Source organism: Molothrus aeneus, chromosome Z (genome assembly GCF_037042795.1).
Source record: "Molothrus aeneus isolate 106 chromosome Z, BPBGC_Maene_1.0, whole genome shotgun sequence".
In the NCBI taxonomy this organism is placed as follows: Eukaryota; Metazoa; Chordata; class Aves; order Passeriformes; family Icteridae; genus Molothrus; species Molothrus aeneus.
The window spans coordinates 27,485,029-27,509,666 of NC_089680.1; the positions used below are offsets into that span (position 1 = coordinate 27,485,029).

The 24,638-nt window shown below is 34.0% G+C and overlaps 1 protein-coding gene across 1 annotated transcript in view; it reads left to right on the forward strand.

Annotated features, from left to right (window-relative positions):
* The window catches only part of BRD10 (bromodomain containing 10), a 44,918-nt gene that overhangs the window by 8,599 nt on the left and 11,681 nt on the right, over positions 1 to 24,638 (forward strand). The window contains exons 4-6 of the mRNA XM_066569682.1: positions 5,896 to 5,972; positions 11,320 to 11,409; positions 23,267 to 23,382. Of these exons, the coding sequence (XP_066425779.1) occupies positions 5,896 to 5,972; positions 11,320 to 11,409; positions 23,267 to 23,382 (283 nt within the window). The remainder of the gene's footprint in view (positions 1 to 5,895; positions 5,973 to 11,319; positions 11,410 to 23,266; positions 23,383 to 24,638) is intronic.

Sequence of the window (24,638 nt, forward strand, 5' to 3'; positions counted from 1 at the left end):
TGAAGTTCATATATGTAGTATTCAGGGAAACTAACGTATTTTACATTTGCATTTGTAAATTAGCTCTCCTAATGTGTCACTGTTTTCAGTCTTCTTAAAACCAAGCAAACTGAATAACAACCCAAATGGCAAACAAAGACTTTAGTTTGGAGAAGTGTGTCCTTTATCTCCTGATATGTTGATGCATTTCCCATCTTATTCTGACTACTTCTTCATTTGACCTTGCTGGAGAAAATTTTGCAATAACGTTACAGCATTGCAAGAAAGCGCTTTTCTTCCTATGGTTGTTAAATCTCCATTGGTCCTATGCTGCTAGGCTGAAATGGATAGGATTGGATCCAATTCGTTACAATAACTTGTTTTATAATGTTTCCTAATGTTAAGGGCTAAGTAGTATTTCTTAAAGACTGTCTGAAATTAAATCTTCTGTTTAAAGGTTCCCTTACAATATAGAGCAGAAAAAGTGGTTTAGTAAAGCTTGTTCTGAGTCCCCAAAGACACCTGACTTAAATCTGATCTAGTCATAATAACTCTTCACAATGTTCTTTAAAAGAAAGTAGAAGAGAACATCAGGAATGTAAGAGTGAGTACTTTTCAACAAAATTATTTTTTCCTGCTATTGGTTCTCTTAGGCAGCTAAATGTAACTGAGCCACAGTTTGTGTTTCTATTGAGATGATTTGCATATTCCTGACTTGCTGTGGCAGTGGTACCCATAGTGAATATAGACTGGTCATGCAGTTTTTCCATCTGAAAACTTCACAGAAATATTGTGAGCAGAACTTAGTGGAGAATACAGCTATGTTAAGACCTTTACCATAGTGACAGAGTTTTCTTACAATTTATGAAAAGGTGTGACCACTGTACTGAATCTATGTTTTTGAAACAAGGTGATGGTTATTATTGTGGCAGTGTTCTGTGACAGAATTATTGACAGAGTAGTACTGAATGTTATGGAAAGATAGTCAGACCAGTTCTGTAAACAAGTGCATGCTATGCATTAATTCTTAAATGTTATTTTCTTACTGGAGTTCGATAAGTTTCAGTGCAAGGCACGCTGCAAGAGCATGAGAATCCTACAGTTGCATGTTTGAAACAGGGATTGGATGAAATTCAAAACAACTGTAGGGCTGAGAAAATAGAAGGGACCAGAGGCTGCTTGAAATAACTGTCATGTGCCTGATGCAGAGATTGTAGTAAATGTAAATTGAGTCTCTTTTTATTCCAGTTGATCTAGAAAACACCAATACAGCACACAATTTTAGAAGAACCTTGGATGTAAATTCTGTACCATATACTCATGCTCTGGAAAATTCATGGCTGTCTACCTGCTTGAAGTCCATTTTACTATATATTTTATTTCTTTAGAGTACCATTACGTTTTGTGTATGAAGTCAAGCATTGCTTGGATGAATTCAAGAAAATTAATTCAACAGCCTGGCAGCAATGTTGTAGTGCCTGGTTTACTGTCCTTGAGAGTTTTTATTCAGAAGTCTTCTGGAGACTTTTTACTGTTGTAAAAACTTTGGCATGTTGTCTAACCTGTAGATAAAGGAGCAGCCTGTTGATCATGTTGAAGACATTAAGTGAGGTGTTCCAGCAAGTAACAATGTACTCCATGCTTAAGCTTCAGTGCCATGTCTTCAGAAACATGTACCACTCAGATTTTATAGGGTTTCGGACATTGTTCTGTAAATCAGCAATATTAATGCACTTGTTCAGACCGACTTAGCTCATTTGACTGTATAAAAGTTTATGCTGTGTCAATATGGAAGCTTCAAAACTCGATAATAATGCTTCATTTTCCAGATTGTATCATGTTATATTTTGTAAAGAAGAGCTGTTGGGAGCGAGATAGAAGAATAGAAGATTAAAAGGAAACAGGATACATATAGTAGTTGCCAAATCTCTGAAAGACATAAAGTGTGTCTTACAAATTTGTTAATGGAAAGATAACAGGGCCTGTTGTTTAATTTGAGAACACTGCAGTTACTGCTAGAATTTAGTGAAAAAAACAGAAATTCTTGCAATTGGACAGGGCTAACTTAACTGTATTCTACCATGACAAATACTACTGAGTTAGTGTTTGATATTAAAAACATCTGTTCCCTCATCTGGGATAACAAGACCCTCCTCCATATCCAAGAAAAAAGTTGCAGTCTTATAAAAAAATTATTAAAATAAGTTTTTATTCAAAATTCCACTGTGTTGTCACATTATAATTTGAAGCATGGATTGACATTGCTTTTGTTCTTCAAGGAGAGGCCACAAGAACTCATATACCACAGTTCATAATAAAAAGTTTTACTAGATCTGTAAAAACGTTTCTGTTTTCAAATCACATTGATACCAATGCCGAAGAAGTTATAGATGATATTGTTCTTGCTGAAGTAATTTACAAGCATCAAGAACATTTGTGGGGCTTCATGTTTTATTTGTCTCATTTTTATGCCAAAAATAATACTAGAACAGATCTGAATTATCTCTTTGTTTCCCCTTCTTCACCTTTAGATGGCAAGACCAACTTGAGATGGCTTATGTTTTAGTTGCATCTAATCTCCCTAGTGTGGTTTTTGGATGGTCTTAATTAGTGTTCAGATCCTAGTTATGTTACTTTTTTAATTGCTATTCACTGACAGTGTCTGTAGAATTTGTTTCAGCCTGAAAGAAAAACCTGTGGCAGTCAGATTTCTCCTGGACCTACTGAACTTTAGTTTAATGTCTAAGAATTTTCACAGAGCTGGCTAAGGGGTTCTTGGTTAATAAAATGTTGATTTGCTATGAACTCCTCTTGGGAGTGAGATGCCTCATAGTCTCTTCCACTCTAAACTGAAACCAAACTGAGATATGGAGCCTTTTGGAAAAGGCTGTGTGGAGACATAATTAATGATTGTGGCCCAGTAAATTGTTAGTGAATGTAAAGTTACACTGGAATATCTTTAAATGTGGACAGGAAGTAGGCTGTGTTGAATTGAGTAGGTGAACTAAGCAAATTATGTATATGAGATTCTTAATTTATAAATATTTAACTAAGGTTAGTAAGGTTATGCTAAAGTTCTAAGGTTTTTCTTATTGATTGCTTTTAGTCAATAATTAAGTTTATTTGTATGTTGAGTATGCTCTGAAAGACACAGTGCGCCATGTTTCAAAATGCACTGTGATCTAACTACTGTCAGAAACATTACTTCATCTGCTCAGGAATTAATATAAGTCTTTGAGATAATTTCTTCATCCAGTATTTTGGACAAAAGATCTCTAGCAGACCTCAGTGACTGATTTGAGAAGTTCCCTCTCACCAGTGATTTTGTTATCCCAAGACGGCATTAGTACCTGGGTGTTTATAACCAATTACATAGAAAAGATACTTAGGTTTATTACACAGTTGCAAGTCTGGGTGCTGAGGGGGATAGCCACAGAACATAACACCTCCGGATCACAAAACTGGATTTTTATGTACTTACTAAAAATGTATTTCACCTATGTAATATATATGAATTACAGATAACTGCCAATTGGGAAGCATTTGGTTTCTGTTACCATTGTTTAAAGCTGAGAAATAATTTTTGGAAAACCAGATACAAGCTTTTCTAAAAGGGAGAAATTATCAGTACTACCACTAAAACTTCTTTTTAATATCAATTTTGTATTTTAAAAAGGTGTTACTGAGGTAGAAGATGAATTTGCCGTAAGTAGTTTGCTGTTTATATGAATTCCTTCCCATAATATAAGTATGTGTAAGGGTTTTTTTTACATTTTTAATACATGATATCAAAAAACACCTACACCATAGGACATTTGGTGTCAAAAACATGGAAGAAGACTGTGATGTTGCTCTATACAGATACATGCTTAGCTCACAGCAGTTACCAGCAGTTCTGTAGGTCTTTTGGTACATGTATTCCAACAGCTATGCTTTATGATATGTCAGACTCTATTTATAATTTAATGAGTAAGGCTCATTTTCTTATGCTTCTAGATGGTTTCTTTTAATTCTTGGTCTGTCTATAACTCTGAATCTTTCCTACTTCATGCTTTTCAGATGCTGATGTGAAGAAAGAAATGTTTATTTTATTTGGGTTTCTAATAATTTATAACTCTTTCTAAAAATTTTCCTCCTTTTCATAAGAATATGTTAGGGAAAAAAGAGAATATTTCTGTTTAACTATTACTTCTTAAATTACACTACATCATACATCATATAGAACTGTATGCTGAAAATAGTCAAGTAAATATTTGTTGAAAAATATGTTGAAAGTATTCAAGTTAAATGAAAGTTCTATTTTAAACATTAAAATTTTCCTTTTCGTAAAGAAACAAGAAAATCTAGCTGCCTTTTTTTTTGTCATTTCATTTTCTTTCCAGATAACATTTTTTAAAAGGGCTGTAGCAAGGAGCCACCATATGACCAGACTTCTTTTTGAGTCATTTTGTCAAAAATGCTTCTAAGCGTCTACTTTAGTTCTTGCAATGAACAGCATTGGTTTCAGTAGTAGAATGCAGCTGTGTTCATAGAGCGTATAACAAAAATGTGGACATTTTTGCCCATTGTCAGAATGTTTGGGTTATTGTTCTAGTAAATAAGCTTCTCTGTTTTATCACTTGTTCTCTAATGTGAAATATGTAAGTATTTATTTTTAGTAGTTGAGGGCTCTTTAAATTTTTAAATATATTTAGTATGGGTAGTTTCTAGGTTGCTTTATTCATTTTAATATAGTTTGATTTTATGTGGAGCTTCAGATCTAGATTCTTCAAGCCCTGCGCCTTGTCCCATAAGTGTGTTTATTTCAGTCAGGTAAGAAGTACAGGAAACTCACAGTGTAAGAAACTGGAACAATAGATGCATGGGCATCTATGAATATTTGTATGCATGTGTACATACACATTTGCACACACTTAAAGCATCTGTTAGGAAGAAGATTCAGTGCAATATTTTCATTAATTTAAATATTGAATCTGCCTGTGCTTGTATTCTTACCAAGTGCCTGCAGTCATGCTAGTTGACAACAAATTCCACATTAAATAATTATTTTCTTCTCTTTATGTTTAAGCTTTTAAATTACTGTTTGGGACTCCTGAATGTGAACAAGTGATAATGATAGAATGATGGTTTTGGCCTGAGTGAACAGGTTAAAGGTGATCTTGTTTGAATTTACCATATGAATGTAGAAATAATCATATAAGAAACTTCGCTGTCTTGCTTAGTGACATAACTACTTGATTTGAGAAATATATATGATTTGTGAACTCTTTTACTGTAGGCAGTAAAGCACTTCGTTACCTTCACAGAGATTTTTTTGTTACATCCATTTATATATAGCACAGCTATGTGTGAAGTGCATTATAGGAAGTTGTTTGCCTTCTAAAAATTTTAGGTATTGCCACAGGCAGGAAAAACAAATCAATCTAATTTCCTTGGGTAAATTCAATATGTTCAATCAGGGATTTCTAGGGTTTCTAGTGTTTTCCGGGTATCTTTTTACCATTAGATACAGATATCCTAGATCCTAAAGTGTAATTCTTTAGAGTGTCAAAGAAACAAATCTTGCAGGTAAGATGCTACATTTCTTATGTTTGTGTCTTAAGTTTTGGATTTCACTTCTTTCAGAAGAGTGGTGTCAATGTTACTTTTGTGACTTAGATTTTTAGGTCCTGTATTATTGAAACTGTAGTAGGCTTTTTTCTTCTTTTTTTTCCTTCTACTCCACACAAAAGATTGCAGTACACAGATACTTGTTCAATGCTTACTTCTGCTGAGTCTAGTTCTGATTCATCAAGTTTACATGACTGAAAACCATCTGTTAGTTGCAGTTTAACTTACAAGCCTGTATGTAATTTAGTTTTATTAATAAAGTACAATGAACAGCATTATGAAGCTTTTCTCTTTTAATCTTACAAGGAAAAAAATCGTTATCTAAAAAAGCAATCACAAAGAAGAGGAAAGGTATCAGAAAGTCTACCATACCAGAATTTCAGGTAAATTATTTTATTTTTTGTTTCAAGCACTTGAAATCTGAATATCTATGAAATAAGTCCTTTAGTTTCCGATAGAGACCTTGGAAATACTAACTGAAGCTTCTTCTAGTTTTTAAGGCTTAAACGGATATTTTTGGAAGTACATTTCACCTTCTTGTGGTAGAAAATATTTTACCATTTTTATGAAGTGCAGCTGAAACATTATTTTTAGTATTGTTTATGATCTCAGATATATCTGTTACAGTAAAAAGCCTGTAAAAACTAGGACTTGTTAAAGACATTTTTATGATAAATATAACTGTTTGGGTTAAAATTACTTGGTTTTTCATGAGGTGTGACAATGTGATTCTTGAATTGAAATCTGGCTTGGTTAAGTGAAGGGACTTGCAAAAACTTTATAGGCAACTGTGCTTACCCTGCTTGCAGCTGTTATTCCTTATCAGCATGTGATTTCTAGGCCTCTAGGACCTCTTAGGCGATAGAAAGTAACAAGAGTATTAATTATGCTAATATCATTTTATTGTACTGTAGTAGAAGTGTTACATTACTTCAGTTCTAAGTTGCTCTTTATGTATTCAAGGCTGCTTGGATTGAAGTTTTCCTTTGGCTATCTTTTTTTTTTTCCCTTCAGAAAGCAATCTGTGCAAGTTTGGCCAGTAGGCATTGAATCATGGCTATTTTGTAATACCCTCATCCTGAATCAGTTGGTTCCATCATGATCATGTGTTTCAGATGGAGCTAGTAGAATTTCTTGTGTTAAAATTGGGTAGTAACAGACAATGTTGAGAGATAACTGATATTTAAGTGTACACTGACTTTATCTATATTGTAATGGTGGTGACTAAAATGTTTTCTAATAGCTCCAGAAAACAGGTGGGTGTCTAATTTTTTTTTCCCATGCACTTTGTCTGCAGGCCATGGATATATACAGTTAGTTCAGAAGTAATTTCTTGCATGATTAAACAACTGCATTTAAGTAGTCTATCTAAAATGTAGTCCAACCTTTTAGCTTTAGTAGATAAAACGTATGTATATCTATCTAAATGTATACTTATCTTCTGTAAAACCTTTAATTAAAATGTGGCAAAAGACTTCTGACTCTTTTGATCAAAGCTAGGACTCATATATCTGTTTTAGGTGAGGCTCAAACTGATTAGTATTGAGCGTTTTAATCTTACTAGGGAGCTTTTTAACAACCTGACTAATTCAAGAGGTATGACTGTTAGAAGAATTTGCAAGTATTAAACCTTTTATATTTGGAATAATACTAAGATTTTTGGCAGTCTAGTAATTTATGCTTCAATATATTTTTCCTCACATACACAAATGGCCAAACTTTATGAAATTATGTAAGTAGTTGAAGGCACAAGTATATTTTTTAAATATTTGGTAAAACAGCTTAGAGCTTTCAGGCCCTGTGAGATATGATGGGAGGACATAGCCACAAGAATTTTGCTATTCATGTCTATATATTAGTTCTTTTGGAGTGAAAGTTAATAAATTAAGAAGTATAATATGTTTCATGTGCCTGCAGCCTACAAATGTAAAAAACCCGCATACCCAACCAGAAGGCACTTCAGTTTCTAAGATTAAGTTCTTATACTTGAGTATAGATCTTCTGAAAATCATGACTTGGCTTTAAAGCTGAGTAAAAGAGTACTAATAAGTGTTTGATTATGTGCAGTGATACAAATCAAAATCAATTATTAGTGAAAATTCAGAAGGTAATAGTGCTACTTAATCTAACATTTAGAATACCATTTTTATAATATATAGCTCAAGACTGCTTGAAAAAAATCCCCAAAGCTCTGCAAACAACAAAACAAACTCAAATCAAAAGGAGATGCAAATTAAATTCTTTTTACCAAATAAAATGCACAAAACCAAGTCTTGGTTTTAATATTTCGAGAATTATTGGAGAAGTGGGTTTACAGCTTCATAGATTGTTATTGAGTTGTCTCTTGCTTATTGTTCTGAGTTGCTCATTAACATTTTAAAGAAATTAATGGTAGTTATGGTGCTGTACAGAAGAGATACTAAAGTGTTTTGCAGCTTTTTCCCAGTTACAGAGTACATTTAGGTTTGGTACCCAGTGTTTCATTTAGTCTTTTCTCCTTTCAGCTCATGTACATTCACACATAGCTGTATAGACCTACATGTATGATAATTAAGGAGAAAAGGAGCATGCATGCTCTGTTTCAGTGTGTCTTTAACAATTTCAGTTTTATCATCTATGGTCTATATTAAATGCAGATCCCAAGAGGGGGCTATCTGGACCTTTTCCACATATAGATGTCAGTGATAAAAGGGCAGCTTCATAGGAAATACAATTATAATTAACAGTCATTACACAACTAACTTGAAATAAAGCGTGAGACCCTGTTGAAGTGAGTTAAAATTCCGCAAAAAGTTTGTCTGAAGTTAAGGGGGCAAGGAAGGAGCATCAATGATCTGGGCAATACACTGGGTTCTATGATGCTAAAGAGTTCATTTGTAAGTTGATTACAGGAGAGTCCCAAGTTAGAATGGAGCTTGAGCCCCCTGTCTTCCCTTAGAAAGTTCAGGGCAGATTTTTTTTGTCTTTCTTCCTTGAAGTCCTAGGAGTCAATGAAGGTCTTTGAGAGATTACTGAGATCTGAGGTTGCATCATAACATGAAAGTTGAACGCTGAATTTGAAATTGTACTGAATATCTGAATCTTCCACTTCAATTGGAGTATAATTGGTATACAATTGAAAACCAGGATGCTTATTGCCTATGAAAAATAAGTCTATGTAGTAAGTACTGTGCCACATGTGGTGGTTTTTTTGTCGCAGTTAACATGTACACAACTAATGAGATTACATTAATATAAATATTTACAGGCTAAATCTTTAAGCCACCATGTAGTGTTCTACAGAATAGGAACTAATCTTTCATTCTCTCTGATAATTCAAAATGGAACCACTTTTTCACTTCACTTAACTTTCACTTATTTTCTTCAGGTGATTAGAAGGCATGTTCTTCAAGAGCCATATGTGAAACTACCAGTAAGCTATCAAAATGTGACAAAATTATTAGACTGTAACATTAGTATCTTTTTTTTTTGCCTTTATGTTAACTTATCCATTAAAACATACAAAACATATTAGAAGGAAATGTTGTTTGCAGAAAATTGAATTGCTAAATTCCACCAATTACCAGCCATTAGCAAGGAACACTGAAATATAAATAAGAATCTTATTGGGAGAAATAGCATCTAGAGTCCATATCAAAATGTATAAAGTACACTACACTTTGTTATTTTCATCACTGTTCTTTTCATCCTTCCTTCAAAACACTAGCTTCATTCTCTAAGATAGATGATGTGAGAGAAGTTTCAGAATTAGCTTTTTCCCAGTCAGTGTGCATCTTTATTTCCTCATCTCAAATTGTACTGGAATGAAAAAATTGAAGTTTTTTCTTGAACCTTTTTATAGTGCTTTTCAGTTCAGTATTGGAGTATTTAAAATGCTAAACTCATTTTTACTGTAAATCCTCCAAGTTCAGCTGCTGTTACCTTCCTTATTTTATCAATAGGTAATTGACACACAGTTATGATCCTCATATGTACTTCTCATCTAACGAAAATTGTCACTTAGAGATTTGATTATTCTTGCCTGTCACTCCCAACCCCAAGGCAATTAAACTTTATTTATTGGCATTGTTTTTTGCATTGATGTGGTTTGGATTGGTCTCGTAGGAGAAAATAAAAAGCAAATAGACTTTAGTAACTGAATTGTCAGGTGTATAGTCAAAAAATTGATTATAGTTGTGTAGGGAAAACCTTTATCCATGCCTTCATTGACTTCTGTCAAGGACTTTGTGATGTACTTTTTTGCTTAATAATATAGTGTCATGGATTTCCTCACAGGCCAGACACAGCCAGTATTTGGCTTCAGTTTATAATTTAGGTAACTGGGACTCCTTCAAGTCCTTCAAGTGCAGGACATGCATTTTGAACCTAATTATCCATAGAGTTACCCATAGTCATTCTGTTTTCTGGGTCAAGAGAGATGCCTTTCACAAGTAAATTTTGTATACACAGTCTGTGGCAAGACACTGCCAATTTCCTTATTAATTTGTTATTCTAAACTTGATAAATGTAAAAATGGTAAACTTTGATTTAAGTCACTCAATTTCCTCAATGCTTCAAATGTACACAATGTTATGGAAATAATGGCACGTGTGCACTTGAGGTTTCTGAAATTTACTTTGCTAAAAGTGTTAATTCAGTTTTTTAATAGTGACTAGCAAAAGTGCTGCTTCTAACATGAATTTGCTGAAAATCTAAAACCGCACTTGAATTTTAAGTAAAAATATGTTGTTATAAACTACTGATTTGGGACAAATACTTAGCAGTTATTTGATAAAAACATTTTTGTGAGGGTGAGTTTTGTATTGTTTTTTTAATTTCATTTTCTTAAATTATTGCTACATGTTTTCAGTAGAAAGGAAAATGTGTCCACCTAAGGGTGTTCTGAAGAAACAAGTCTTATTATAACATAATTCAACAGAACCTAACATCTTAATAATTTCTAGTTTTTTTAGTCTTAACTTGCCCTAGATGATGGTAAGACAAAATATACAGATCACCTTTGTTTGACAATTTTTTCAAGGAAATAGCATCCATTTTCTGAAAGGAAAAAATATAATAAGCTGATTTCTAAAGAAAAGAATAAGAATAATATAATACTTTTTCCAAATATACATTAAGTAGGTAGATTTGGTAGATGACTAGGTTGCCTTAGAATCATCAAGGTAGGAAGAGACTTTCAAGATTATCCAGTCTGACTTCCCACCCAGCACTACCACTGTCCACTGAAACCGCTAAACCACATTGCCAGATCCAGATGCCTCTTGAACATATCCAGGGATGGAATACTTTGTGTAAGCATATAAAGTTATGGTCAGGAAAAGTTGTACCAAGTGTAATATGTTATAAACACAGCATACTACAAAGCTAGTATACTTATTTTGCCAGGGAATTTTTTGGTACTTAAAGCTGTTCTAAGTCATCACTGTACTTGAAAGAAATTTGGTAGTTGTCATTCACAGAAGTTTTAAGAAAATACCTACATTTTGAAATGGAAGCTTACAGGTAGAGATATGGTTTATGTCTGAAGAATAAGAGAATTTTCTACTTAGATTTTCCTTTTCTCAACAAGTCCTGATTTTTGTTTGGGTTTTTTTATGTTTAAAAATACTATAAGAAAATACAAATGAAATGGTGGCACTAAGTAATAATGTGCTTTTAAATTTTATTTAATTTCAATGTACATTTTCCAAGTCCCACATCACCAAGTGTTTGTGTTCATTTGTTTTTTAGCTTATTTGCACTAATCTTGATGAACTCAGGGAATTAATCACAAAGATTGAGAATGAACTCAAAGATCTGGAGGACATTAAAAAGAAATCGGTATGTGACATTAAAAGCTTTCTCTTGTATTGATATGAAACAGTGTCAGTTACCTGCTGAGGCCTGTCAACTCAATTTTTTATGCTCTTCAGTAACTGCATGAAAACCTCCTAAGGTTGATACCTGGGGACTGTAATCTTAATCTTTCCTGTGTGTGATGCTCTGTTCTCAATGTTTTTATTATATTTTTATGAATTCAGTACCTGTGTTAGCACTTATCCATGCCAAAACAAAATATAGATAGTGGTAATACCTTAAAATGAGTAGTTCATCTCCATTAAACATGTGACTCTTTTGCCGTGAAGATAAGTTCTTACCAACAAATAATTACAGGATAGAATTCTCATATCTGCCTATGTAGTCTTGATCAGAATTTCTACTGAGCTAGAATTCTTAATTCTTTTTTTTTTTTGCATGTGTTATTAAAATTTACTTTGTTTAATATTTATTGAAGGAGTTTGTAGCAGAAAACATGCCATCTGGCTTTTGATATCAGATTGAGATACAAATTTTACCAATATACTCCGGATCACTGAGTCTGTGCAACTGAAAACCTCAAAGGAATAACAGACAAGAGAATCCAGCATGCCTTTTGTAGAAGGCAGTGATTCTTATTAGAATGGTAGTTGGGTTTAAATACGTGAATAGTTGAAACAGCCTTCAACAGAACTCTTACTACTTTTTTCATTGTAGTTCTGTTTATTGAACCTTTGGTAGGGACTTCTATGGTGGCAATTTCTATGAAAAAGTAGTAGTTAGAAGTGTTGATTTTTCTATGTTAGAAATCAGGCTGCTTCTAATTCAAGTGAAAGTTTATAGTCTCATGAAGAATCAATATATTCTGAAGTTATTTCAGTAGGGGAGAGAGCTGTGGTAGAAGAGAGACAAATAAGTTAGGATTCTAAAAGAGAAGTATCAGTGCAATTAGCATAATTGTTAATGTAGACAAAGGAATAATACCAGCCTAATCTTGAAATTATTTTGTAGTTGCTAAATTGTAAACTGGTTTTATCATAAGAATCCCAAGAGGTTATCAGAAGAGCTACATCAGCAATAGGATAAAAAGCCCAAAGTTAGAGTATATATATGCTAAAATAGCATATAGATTGTATTGATATGCTACAGCATATCAATAATCTTAGTGTAGGTGAGACTTTCAGTCTGCTAGTAAAACTGTAGGAACATGACTTCTTCAAGGGTAGACAAATGCTAAATATGTCATAATTGCACTTTAAACTGAAATTTGATAATGTCATTATCTAAGTAAGTTGCATGACTTCAGCAGGAATACTATGTTTAGTTCTAATTGCACCGTCTTAAAAAACTCAAACAGTTAAGTACAGGGGAATTAAGATACAATTCATTCAGCATTCAGTAGTTGTGAGGTAAGGACAATCTTTTGTTGTGTCTTTATAGACCTATCACATAATGATTCTGTGTCTCTAAACACTTGTGTTGTTAGAAATGTAGAGAGTGGTTATGAGGAAACAGTAAAGTGAGATACTGGTTTTGAAAAAAATATTTATCTGGGAAGTATTATATTTACCTTTTAAACATTCAAATAGAAAAATGTTAAATTAGGTGAATAGTCATAAATTTGAACTTGTTAAAATGAACTTTTGCTTTGTAAGGAAAATCTTTAGGATTTCATTTTTGAAGTCTAACACCATGTGTCATTATGTTTGATGTCTGAAAAACTGGAGAAAATGCAGACTTTCATTCTTCAGCTCTAACCAAATGACACTGGCAGTATCAGAAGCATCCAGAATTGAGTTTGTCCTGGTTTTTTTAAGTGCATATTCTGTTAAATAAAACAATTTTCTAATTTGATAATGGAAATTTGACCTAATGTGAAAATCTATTTTAATGATGGCACTTACATGCTGTTCATTGACTTCTTTCTTGTTTTAAGTGAAAGATGGTGATGTTCTTACTACTTCGTGGTAATTTAATATTGATTTTTGTTTGCAATAATGACCTGGGTGAAGCCATAGGAATCTTTCTTCTTCACAAGTAACCTCCTTGGTAATTTCAGTTGTAGAAGTTGCTAGCACAGGCTGCTGAGAAAAACTTTCAAGGCAAGCTTTACTGTTATGTTAAATAATAACATATTTTAGAAGTACAGCTTATTTAACTTTAAATTAAGACTTTCAGGTGTAACCTTTTCTTAGTTGTAACCTCCCTTTTGTTACCTTGAAGACCATTCTAGAGTACGTAAAAGGAATTCCTTCTCCAGAACTTGGAAGTAATGGAGACTGTAATGAAAGAGCTGAGCTACAGGGCCTTTTTAGTATGAATAAACTTACACTGTTTTCCCTCATTTTTTGTAGGTAGTTGGACTGGTTGTATCTGATACTTTTCACAACATCAACTTGAGACAACAAATGACATGACAGATTTTTGTTTGGCAAGTTAAAATAAAATTAGAATAGGGTTATGTAATAGAAAGTAATGGATAATTTTAAGTTTTGGCATTTCTACAAGTTCCTTTCACAACAATGTTGGAAAGTATTGGAAATGTTGGAAAGTATTTTTATTGTTTGGTTGATTAAAACAGTTTGATTCTTTACTTTTCTATACCTGTATTGTCTTTGGATTAGCTATGAGTAGTATTTTTCCTTTTAAAAAGCTTTGCGCTTTTTCTTGAATCCTGGTGAGTTTGTTATACCCATGATGAGATTTGCTTTGTGCTAGTTTGCTGTGTCTGTTTAGAGTAGAAAATTAAATTTTACCTAAGTTTTTTAATTTTGAAGAGTTCAACTCTGTACTTGAACTCTAGACACAGTTCTGAAGCAATTCTGCAATTTCACATATGCTTTCAACTGATATAAGCCAAAACTACTGCCGAATAAATAGCTCCTACTCCCTGTGTCTCTGGAAGCTTCTGTTTTCTGTGCTATCCCATGTGAGAGGCTAGCAAAATTTTTTTTTCTATTGCATGGTGAGAGTTAGATTATGGTAAACCTACCTACTTATTTGGGCTGGTGAATTGTTTGTAAGCCAGACCAGTTTTCTAATGCAATTTATCATGGAGTTGCACAAATACCTGTGCTTGTATTCTGCTACAGGTTAAGTGGTTGTTGTAAGAACAGAAATGTCCATCTTCAGGCAAAAGAAAATGGGACTGATTTTGCAGTTGTATGTGATGTTATTATCAGGCTGCTCTAAAAAGTCTGTTCCTTCAGCTACTTACTAATTCCTCTCCTTACCGCGTATTACATATCCAGAGGGAGAGGAGAAATCAGATTTGGTATTGTACCTGACTTAAACATTTGGAAATAAGTGAAGGAAATATAAATATAAGGAAGAATATTAAAAGTGCAGAAAGGGGACTTAAAGGACTTAAAGTTTAATGATCTGCGCTTAGTGAAAGGCTGATACCCTAAGGAATGTCTAAGCTAGAATGTCTTCTAGCTCTTATATATTGCTTAGGACATGTGAAACTGCATCCTTTAATTTTAAAAACTGGACTAAAGGTTGAATCAATAGAAAAAGCCCAGAATTTACAGCAATGAAAATTAGATACTAGTAGAAATTAGGTCTTTTTTGTTGCTAATACTTGCATAGATAAGGTGTGGGTAAAATTACATGCAGTCAGTAAAGTAGGAGTAGAAGAACATACTGGCTAAAAATTCTATTGATATTTTGTTGAGTTTTTAGCTCTTGTAAGTTTTTTGAGTATTTAGTCTGTATATATAATATTCATGGTCATTTGTTGAATGTGAGCTCCTAGAAATTTTCTATAACTAGCAAATTGACCAAGATTTGTAAAGTAGCTTAATTCCACACTTGAAGTGGTATTGTTGGAAAAATAATTTTGACAAACACACATGGTAGGGAGGCATTTTGCTAGTATATTTAGGATCACATAAAGACTTCAATCTAATATAGAAAGTTTCTTGTAAGAGAAGAGGCAGTAAAACTATCAGTCTCTGGCATTTTGGATCCCACTTTTCCCTAGGTCTTCTCTGTCTGGTCAAATCAGTGGGACTTGCAGTGTGAATGAAAATCTTCTTACTGCCTTTCAGATAATCTGCCTCTGATGTGATGTGAAGGATTTTTTTGTGTGTGTATGAAACTGTTAATTAAGCTGCTTGGTTGATCAGTTTTATGTACTTAACTGTTGCATATCATAGCAGATTTTTTTTATTATTATTTTTTCAAACCCTACTTGACATTGTGTAGTATGAAAGTGACAGGACTGCTGGCGCTTGCATATAATAGTGAACTTAGGGCTTTTTTGCAGATGCTAGCTGAATTTGCAGTAAAATGAATGGAGTTTTTAACATGAACCTGGAAAGATGTCTTGTTTACTAAGTGCAAGACTTTATTTTGGTAGCACTATTGGATTTGATTCATGCCCTCTAAGTCTGATGGTTAAATGCATAGCTGTGTAGAGGGTGAACAGGGAGGCTGGAGCCCAGGATTTCCACAGATAAGCTGAGAAGGTTAAAACGAATAATGGGCAGTACCTTCCTAAAGTAAAGGAGACTGCATCGTCCCTAGAGAGAGAGAAAAGTCAGACAAAGGTTGCTTAGTCTAAGGACACCAGCCAAGGTAACAACTAATTGTGGTTTGGAGAAAAGGCGTTATTGTTTGCAGAGGTCTGTAACACCCTGATGTCCTTGACTAAGTAGCTAAAAAAGTAAAATCCTCCCTTTTAAAGGTTTTGTGTTCTGCTATTGTTCCTGGAGCTTATAATGAAATGGTCCCAGGGGGTTGAATGCCTTTGTCTATCTTTGGAAATGGATATTTGTTTTAGCAGGTGAGTCAAAAGGCCTGAAAGGAAACTGTGGTTTTCTGCAGCATTAAGTTACCTGCAAAAACACCCTCTCATATATATTTCAGACTACACCTGAAAATTTAAAGTGAAAAACCCACTGGTTTAGGTCAGAAATAGTTAGAACTTCAGACAAATTAACTTGTGGGGCTATTAAAAGGAATATATTGATGCAGCCTGGAACATACTTTCCTTGTCCGTTTTTTATGAGATTCTGAATAAGCTGCTGTTAAATTTGTTCATGAGGTGTAAGTATCTAAACTCAGAGACCGCTTTCTGAGGTTTTTCATTGATTAGCTACATTTTATTTTTAAAAATATGTTAATACATGGAAAAAAAATGCAAAATGGTTCATTTTAAAAGTTTATAAAATATTCTCTCTCTGTTCTGTGAGGAAATAGGAAATATTGTTATGTGTTTGAAAATGTTTGGCAGGGAAACTGTTTAGACAAAAATCTAAAGGGACTTCTGAAGAATTTCCCTTCAGCAGAAACTCATGTAACCATCAAAAATAGTTTAGGGCTCTTACTAATAGTCATTCAGACCTCAACTTTGCAAACAATGAAGTGGAAAAACCTACTGTGTCTTCTCATTTGCAGCCTAGGAAAACATTTTTATTATTGGGTTAAATCTTATTCAGTTTTTATTCAGAGGTTGATTTCCTCTCCCCATCCCTGCCCCCTCTTGTCCTGACCACTTCCTCCCTCCCTGGTGAAATATGTGCCATGCTTGGGACTTTTGCATGTAAAGCGTTTTCAGTTATAGCTGTTTTCATCAGCATTACTGTATTTACATAGATATGCACACAGACAGTAAATATTATAATCTGAGAAATCTGTGTATGCACACCTATTTGCAGGTTTAAACTGCAGGTAAAATGAGCTACAATAAAAGAGAAACCCAATAAATGCTTGGGTTCAAGGGTATTAATAGATAGACTTCAAGTCTTGCAGCTGAAACATTTTCTTTTAATTTAAGCTTAGTTTCTCTGTTAGTATGTATCTTCATCTGTTATGTATCTTACATGCTCTCTTTTTGCATCCTTATCCTGAAAACTTGATTTGTATTTTAATCACTTCAAAATTCTGTTATTGCTTCTCTATGTCTTGCCTGCATCTCTTGGAAACACTAATATGAGCCCAAAATACTGAATTTTGAGACAGATTTACACATTTACATCCATGCAGCTTCTTCTATCTCTGAGAACAGATTGAAGATGTGGATCATTTGTAATATTTAGTTGTATAATATAAATGAATAAGGCCAATTTTAGGCTTTGGTTTTTGAAATCTTCTCCACAATACTTGATCATCTTCTCTGATATTTTTAACTTGGGCTCATCTCACTAACATTCAATATTTTTTTTCATGGTCTTCAGTTTTTCTAAGCTTTTCCAGTTTTCTGTCTTTATTGTCTACTTTTTGCACAGTTATTTTCTCTTGAACTTTCATGCCTTTCCATGTGTGACTGACTAAACCTCCAATAAATATATTTATTGGAGAAGCTTTCTTTAAACCACTTTTGCCACATACCTTTCTACAGTTCCAAATGTGGAAGTGTGGGTTCTGCATGAGACATCAATGTGTACTCATACATTTTTGTTACAGAAATACTACTATGTATTCAGAACATTTCACAATGCTTTAGATATTGGTCAATCAGTATATTCTTTGAAGAAATAATTCAAGACATTCCTGTCAGCGCATAGTACTAGCAAAACAGCTGCTTTTAAGACACTCATCTGAAGAATACAGAAACACTCCTATATCCAGAGTTAAGAAGAGAAAAATACTCAGATATATGAGAGGGACTTAAGTACAACTTAAAAAACATAGATGTTTTGTAAACAGTTTAAGATGCTACATACATCCATTTTCTTTGTAAGTTCCAGAGGTGTAAGTTAGTTGATAACTTTGAAGTTCTAATGGAGGAGTAAAACGTGACAATTCAGTGGTGGATAATTTCACTGCTCTGGGTTCAACAGTAAGCTCATGCTGATAATAAACTTTCTCTTGTGGTTTTGTGGTTTATATATTTTATATATATTTATGTTTTTTCTAAAAAAAGTGGTATATTGATCAACACTGTGATGATTGTGTAGTAATTGTGCCTAAAGAAAATTGGAATGTGGCTAAACATTTGAATGAAAATCATTTCATAGTAATGAACTGAATCAGGAGACAAAGACAGTCTTGGTAGCAAGAAATTTATTGCACTTTGTTTTGATGTTGTTTTTTGTTTGTTTTACTTTATTTGGCTATAGTAGAAAGAAGAGAGTATGAGATCATTTTAGGATATAACTTTGTGTGATCAGAAATATAGGTCATGGAAGTGCATGCTGGAGTCAGGACTTCTCATTAGTTGCTGGTAAATGCTAAAAGATAAAATTGATTAAGAGATGTCATAAGTGAATTTGTTTTATAATTTACTACAAGCCATTCTTCCTGACTCTACTTAATCCCAGTCTTCAAACAATGTCAGAGGTTGGTTAGCTGTTGCTATATATTTATACTGTTTGGAATGATGTTGCTGAAAGTAAAATGCAAGATACTGACTCTCAGGAACTTCTACTGTAGAAGATAACTCTAAGCATTTTCAAAATTAAAACACTTTCAATAACAGGTGAGTTTGCATAGTATGAAAACATGATCTTGTAATGCATTCTTATTCAGTCAAAATTGGAAGTGACTGAAATTGTAGTATTTGGCCCATAAATAAGTTATTAAGAACATTCAACATTTATCCATATATGATTTGAAAAAGTTACTGATGTCTTTTCTTTAGGTATCTGTTGTCCAAAGCAGCTGGTGATCACCAACTCCCTCTCTGTGTGACATCACTAGAAAACGCTAGACTGGTGATGTCACACATACCACAGAACCCCGCAGCAGAATGGAGCAGGCCTATTAAGGGTAAGTTTCCTCCCTCCACCACCACCCCTTTTCAACAATATTGCATGGTTTTATAAGATTACTAATTTTCTTTACTTTATGTCCCTGGGATATAATGTAAAGATTACAGACAATCTTATAAAACTGCTTAATATTGTGGTGTTGTGTGTGTGTGTTTATTTAAAAGCAAAACAAAAACTCATATAAAAAGTTCAGTCCTTACCCCATGTATCAATATCCTGGCTCCAGTCTGCTTTGGGGTTCCATGATAAGTATACCAGAATAATGTATGTTGGTGCATCGATCACAGAGAGTGGAGTCAGCATTTCCTGGCTGCTCTGGATGTCAGAAACCTTATTTTAAAAGGTGAGTTTTCAGTTGAATGTGTTGAATGTCTCTCTGCATTTAAATGGAAACATTCAGCCCATTTGTAAAATGTATTTTTATTGTGTTCTTATTTTTGAAATTTACTTGTAAGCTGACATAGCCTAAAGTCACATTGTATACTTCTCTATATAGTCCTTTTTTTCCTCTGTTATTTTCCTGTGTTAATACCTTATATTGTGTTTCCAGAAAAAAAATAGTGTCTTGTTTGTCACTAATTGGAACAACATGGTATGTAAATTTGGTTTAATATCATTCTCAGTGATCTGGACAAGGGGATCAAGGGCACCCTCAGTCAGTTCACAGATAACACCAAGCTGGGTGGGAGTGCTGATCTGCTGGAGGGCAGGAAGGCTCTGCAGAGGGGTCTGGGCAGGCTGGACCATGGGCCCAGGCCAGTGGTGTGAGGCTCAACAAGGCCCAGTGCTGGGTCCTACCCTTGGGTCACAGCAAGCCCAGGCAGTGCCACAGGCTGGGGCAGAGTGGCTGCAAAGCTGCCACAGGAAAAGGCCCTGGGGGTGCTGGTGACAGCAGCTGAACATGAGCCAGCAGTGCCCAGGTGGCCAAGAAGGCCAATGGCACACTTCAAATCCTGTGTTCAGTTCTGGGTCCCTCACTACAAGAACGACATTTCGGTACTGAAGTGGGACCAGAGAAGGGCAATGGAGCTGGTGAAGTGTCTGAAACATAAATCTTGTAAGAAGCAGCTGAGGGTGTTGAGCCTGAAGAAAAGGAGGCGTAGGAGAGACCACAGCTGCCTGGAAGGAGTATGTAGCCAGGTGGGGGTTGGCATCTTTTCCCAGGGAACAAGTGCTGTATGTTTCTGATGAACATACCTTTGGAGATCCAGCCTGAACCTCCTAAGCCTCAGTTTGTAGCTGATTTCTTACAATGTATCATTGGTATTTTTGAGACTTTACAATGCAGATATTTGTGAAAACAAGTGTATTATCTATAGAAATTAGTGGGCAGCTATGTAATAGGGAGTTAAGTCATAGCTTTATCAATTATTGATTTGCCTTTCCCCCCTCTGAATAAAAGACTAGCACCGGACTGTGTTAGAGAATCAAATTGCACATGAAAAGAAATGTTAAATTTTGTTGTGATGGATCTTAAGATTATATAAATGTTTTTAATGTCTCTTTTTACTGTGTAATATTTAAGGAATAATAACATCTAGCATTTATATGTTTGCACAGAAAATCAACTAAACCACAATAATTTAAAAGAGAAGGATTTTTTTATACCCTTTTTTGGCCTATACTCTTCAGTCCTGACTACTTATGAGGAAAAAAGATTCTTCTCATGGCTAAAATTTGTTCATTCTTCTATTAACAGGTTTTTGGTCAATTCTAAAACCCCACTAAGAAAAATAAGTAATTGTAACAAAGAAAAATAATTAATCTATGCTTTTTAAAATGATATTGCTATAAAATTTTCATTGAAATTACTTGGAAGAATGGTTCCTCTTTGCCTGTTTCTCCACCCTGTTGAGGTCATTCTGAAGGGTTGCACAGCTCTCTGGGGTATTGGCCGCTGCTTCCAGCTTTGTGTCATTGGTGAACTCACTGAGGAGGCATCTGCCACTTCATCCAAGTCACTGGTGAACAAGTTAAACAATACTGGACCAGTACTGAACCCTTGGGGACAGCCCTAGAGACAGGCCTCCTACTAGAGCTGCTAATCCTTTAGAATTAGGGGGCAGGAATTGGCTAGCTTTTTATGTTTGTTTTTGTAAGCAGAGAGAAAAGTTATTTGTTTTTCTGTGAAGTATTAATGAAGTCAGTAAAGTCTTGAAGTCTGTTTTTGACTAAACATTGCACATGTGCTGGCTGCCTAACAGTTGCTGCTTCAAATTTATTCAGTGGTTAGCTGATACTTATTTTTCTCTTAAATACTCTTTTTTTCCTAAAGCCAAGACCTTAGCCTTATTTAAAGATAAATAAGGCTCAGAAATTAATAATTTCTTGGAGTTTTTACTTTGCAGTGATTTTTCATGTATTTTTAATATTGCATTTTCACACTTTTTTTGCTATGTTAACTGCATGTAGAGTATTTCTATTTCACAATAGTAGTAGCATTGTTTAGTTTTGCTATTTGATTTTTTTTTTGAGACAATGCACTAATGCTCTGCAGTACATAAATATGTTATTTTAAACAGTCTGCAAAATGTTTTGTTTACCTTACAAGAAAAAGATGTCTGTGCATGTAATATTCTTTTGTATGTTAACAATTAATTCTGTTGATTGCTGACTTTAAGAGATGATGCCAAATGCTCTGGTAGACTACAGTATGCACAAGGTCTGTTTTTTGGTGTAGTGATTAGTGACAGGTTTTATGCATGAGACTGGCCACAAGTGAAGGAAATTATAATACAGTTTACTGGCTTGTCTGTGTGTTCAGCATTGGTCGTTATGTGATAATGTGGCATAATGATCCTACTTGAAATCTTTGCTTTTGTAATTTTAATTGAAGAATGAAGGTAACTGTTTGTTTTGTAATGTAACATGTAAATGATTATCCATAAAAAAAATAGATACCTGGTCTTCAAACAAGCATTCAAGCTGAGTGATCTTGTACATTGAAAAGATCTGCTGAAGTGTGTAGAGAGAAATTGTCCAAAGTCCTTGGGAAGGTTTTCTTGTAGACTGCTGAAAGGGAGCTGTGACAAGCTTTATCCAGATTTTCTTGTCTTAGCTTTCTTGGTGTACTAGACCACAGGAAGCTGTGAAGGATATGTGCACTATGAAAAGCTAAATATGTATATGAAATAAGTAAGTTCTCAAGTCCTGCTTCTTTTTCTTACAGAACCATAGTCTCTTTAGTGTTTTACATCTTCTTTGACAAGTCGAGAGCTAAAATCTTCATTTACATAAAATGCACAGAGTTGGTTGAACTATACTACATCTCTTTTATAACAGTTACATATATATGCATTGTTCAGTCTTTTGTGCAATGAACTACAGTATAAAGTTTTGGGAAAAAATATGTACAAGGGGTATGTGTGAGTGTTAAGGGGTGTGTTCTGCAGCAGTGTGGCCAGCATGGTTGTAATTTCCCAATGTCTTCTCTCCTTATTCAGACTTTCTAGATTTATGAAAACATGAATATAAGATTACATATATCAGTTTTGAAAATAAAACTTTTAATTTTATGTTTGAATTAAGAGCTTAAGGGATATATGTTGGAAAACTGGGCTTTGGGGCATAGTCTGTTGCTTCATAAAAGACAAATTTGCTAAACTTCTCTTTTAAAAAAAGCTTTTTTTCTAGAACTTTAAATAAAATGTAACAGAAAAACATTGTGATTTTTATCCTTGAAAATTGTGGTAAGGTTTCTTTTGCAAATAATAATGTTATACTTTATACTACTTCTCTTAAATGAGATTAAGGTGCAATTTTCTGTAAAAATTTTAACTTGGAAAAGTGTACAAACGTGGTTGATTTCCCTGAACTGAATAGATTACTACCCATGTTGGTTACTCATTTAAGTGATTTTAAGCACATGGAGTATTTGTAGAATCCTGTTTCAATTTTAATTTTGACCTGTGAAAAGTGAGCATCCTTGCAGTATTACTTTTCCAACTATGACATTATCCTTCTGTAGTATTAAAATAAAAGTTATAATGTCCTAGATAGATATAACTTGGAAGGGTGGATGTAACTCTGGAAGTTCCTAATCTTTTCTTCCAGTTGTCTTCCTCATATGCTATATCCATGTACCAGGATTATTGTAGTACTAGTAAACTCTAACAAGATTTAAGTCTAATGCAATGATAAATAAATGGAATTTATGTTTTCAGGGAAGATGGTTCCACCGGAAGCAAGCAGTAAAGGAATTGCATGGTACATTGTTACGACTGCTTAATGAACTGTTACCATGGGAACCAAAGCTAATTAAAGCATTTCAGAGAAACAGGTAATTACCTGCTTTTTTTTTTTTTCAACAGTGGTGCATGGGATGAAAAACAGAGCCAAATTCACCTTTTAAATACTGATCTATAAGTTGGCTTCTTAAATAAATAAAAGTAAAATAGTTTGAGGAGAGGAGTGAGGCACTGGCAATACTTTAGTAGGAAGAAGTATCTTATATACCAGATTTACTGTCTCCAAAAAAATTTGAGCTTAACCCGGTAGTGGTACTGTTTTTTTCCTCTAAAACACTCTAGAATCCTTAAGCATGCTGATCAATAGTATACTGCAAGACCGCTAGGATTTGTATTTCTGCTTATTTGGTTAAGAGGTGCTGAAAACCTTTCTCTAGAGGAATATATCAGGGCTTCTTAGAATACTTTAACTACCTACTATGTAAAGCTACCTATATTAACTATTAATGAATTCTCCACAGAGCAATTCTTGAAGCATTGTTTTGAGGTCTTTGTAACACAGTAAATTAGAAATGCATCTGGAAAGAAGTATGTCAGAGGAATATGAGTGAAATAGTGACAGGTTTAAATCTAGTAAAGTGCAAGTATTAGTAACAGTGAAACTACTACTCTGATTACTCTGATTATAAATCATGGAGAGATTAGATACTATCTTTCAGCTCTGCCATTTTTTCCTGTTAACCGTACAGCTGTTGCTATAATTGTACCTTAGTTTTGCCATGTAGACAATTAAAAAGCAAGGAATGATTAGAGGTTTGAACTCTGTAACAAAGGATAGGAAGAGAGGCTTCTTAAATGTTGGGTGTGAAGGAAGCAAGTTACACTGTTTTGTGGTGCAGAGCTAATGCTGGAAAGTGTAAAAGGTGTTATGTTTAAAAAAACAAAAACATAATACAAAAGATATTACATTGGTTCCTCAGTAGCTCATTTTGTGAATATCATCCATGAATTAAAATTCTTATTTGAAAATTTGGGATATTGTTGAATATTTTGCTTTCAATAATGGACCCAAATACAAGTTTTGGGTTTTTCCTATTCCTTTCTCTTCTCATTCCTGTTAATTTTCCTTAGCTGTTAATTTCTTCCTGTCTTTCACAATTTAGAATCCTTCTGGACACCTGGCAGATAGTATTACTGTCAGGAAGAATTTAGTTTTCCAGTATGTGAAGTCTATAGTTATACCCTTTTAGTAAATTCTGTTGTGGAATGGTTTGGTGCTCAGTATTCTTGTCTGTCAAATCAAAGAATCATAGAATGGTTTGGATTAGAAGAGACCTTAAAGATCATC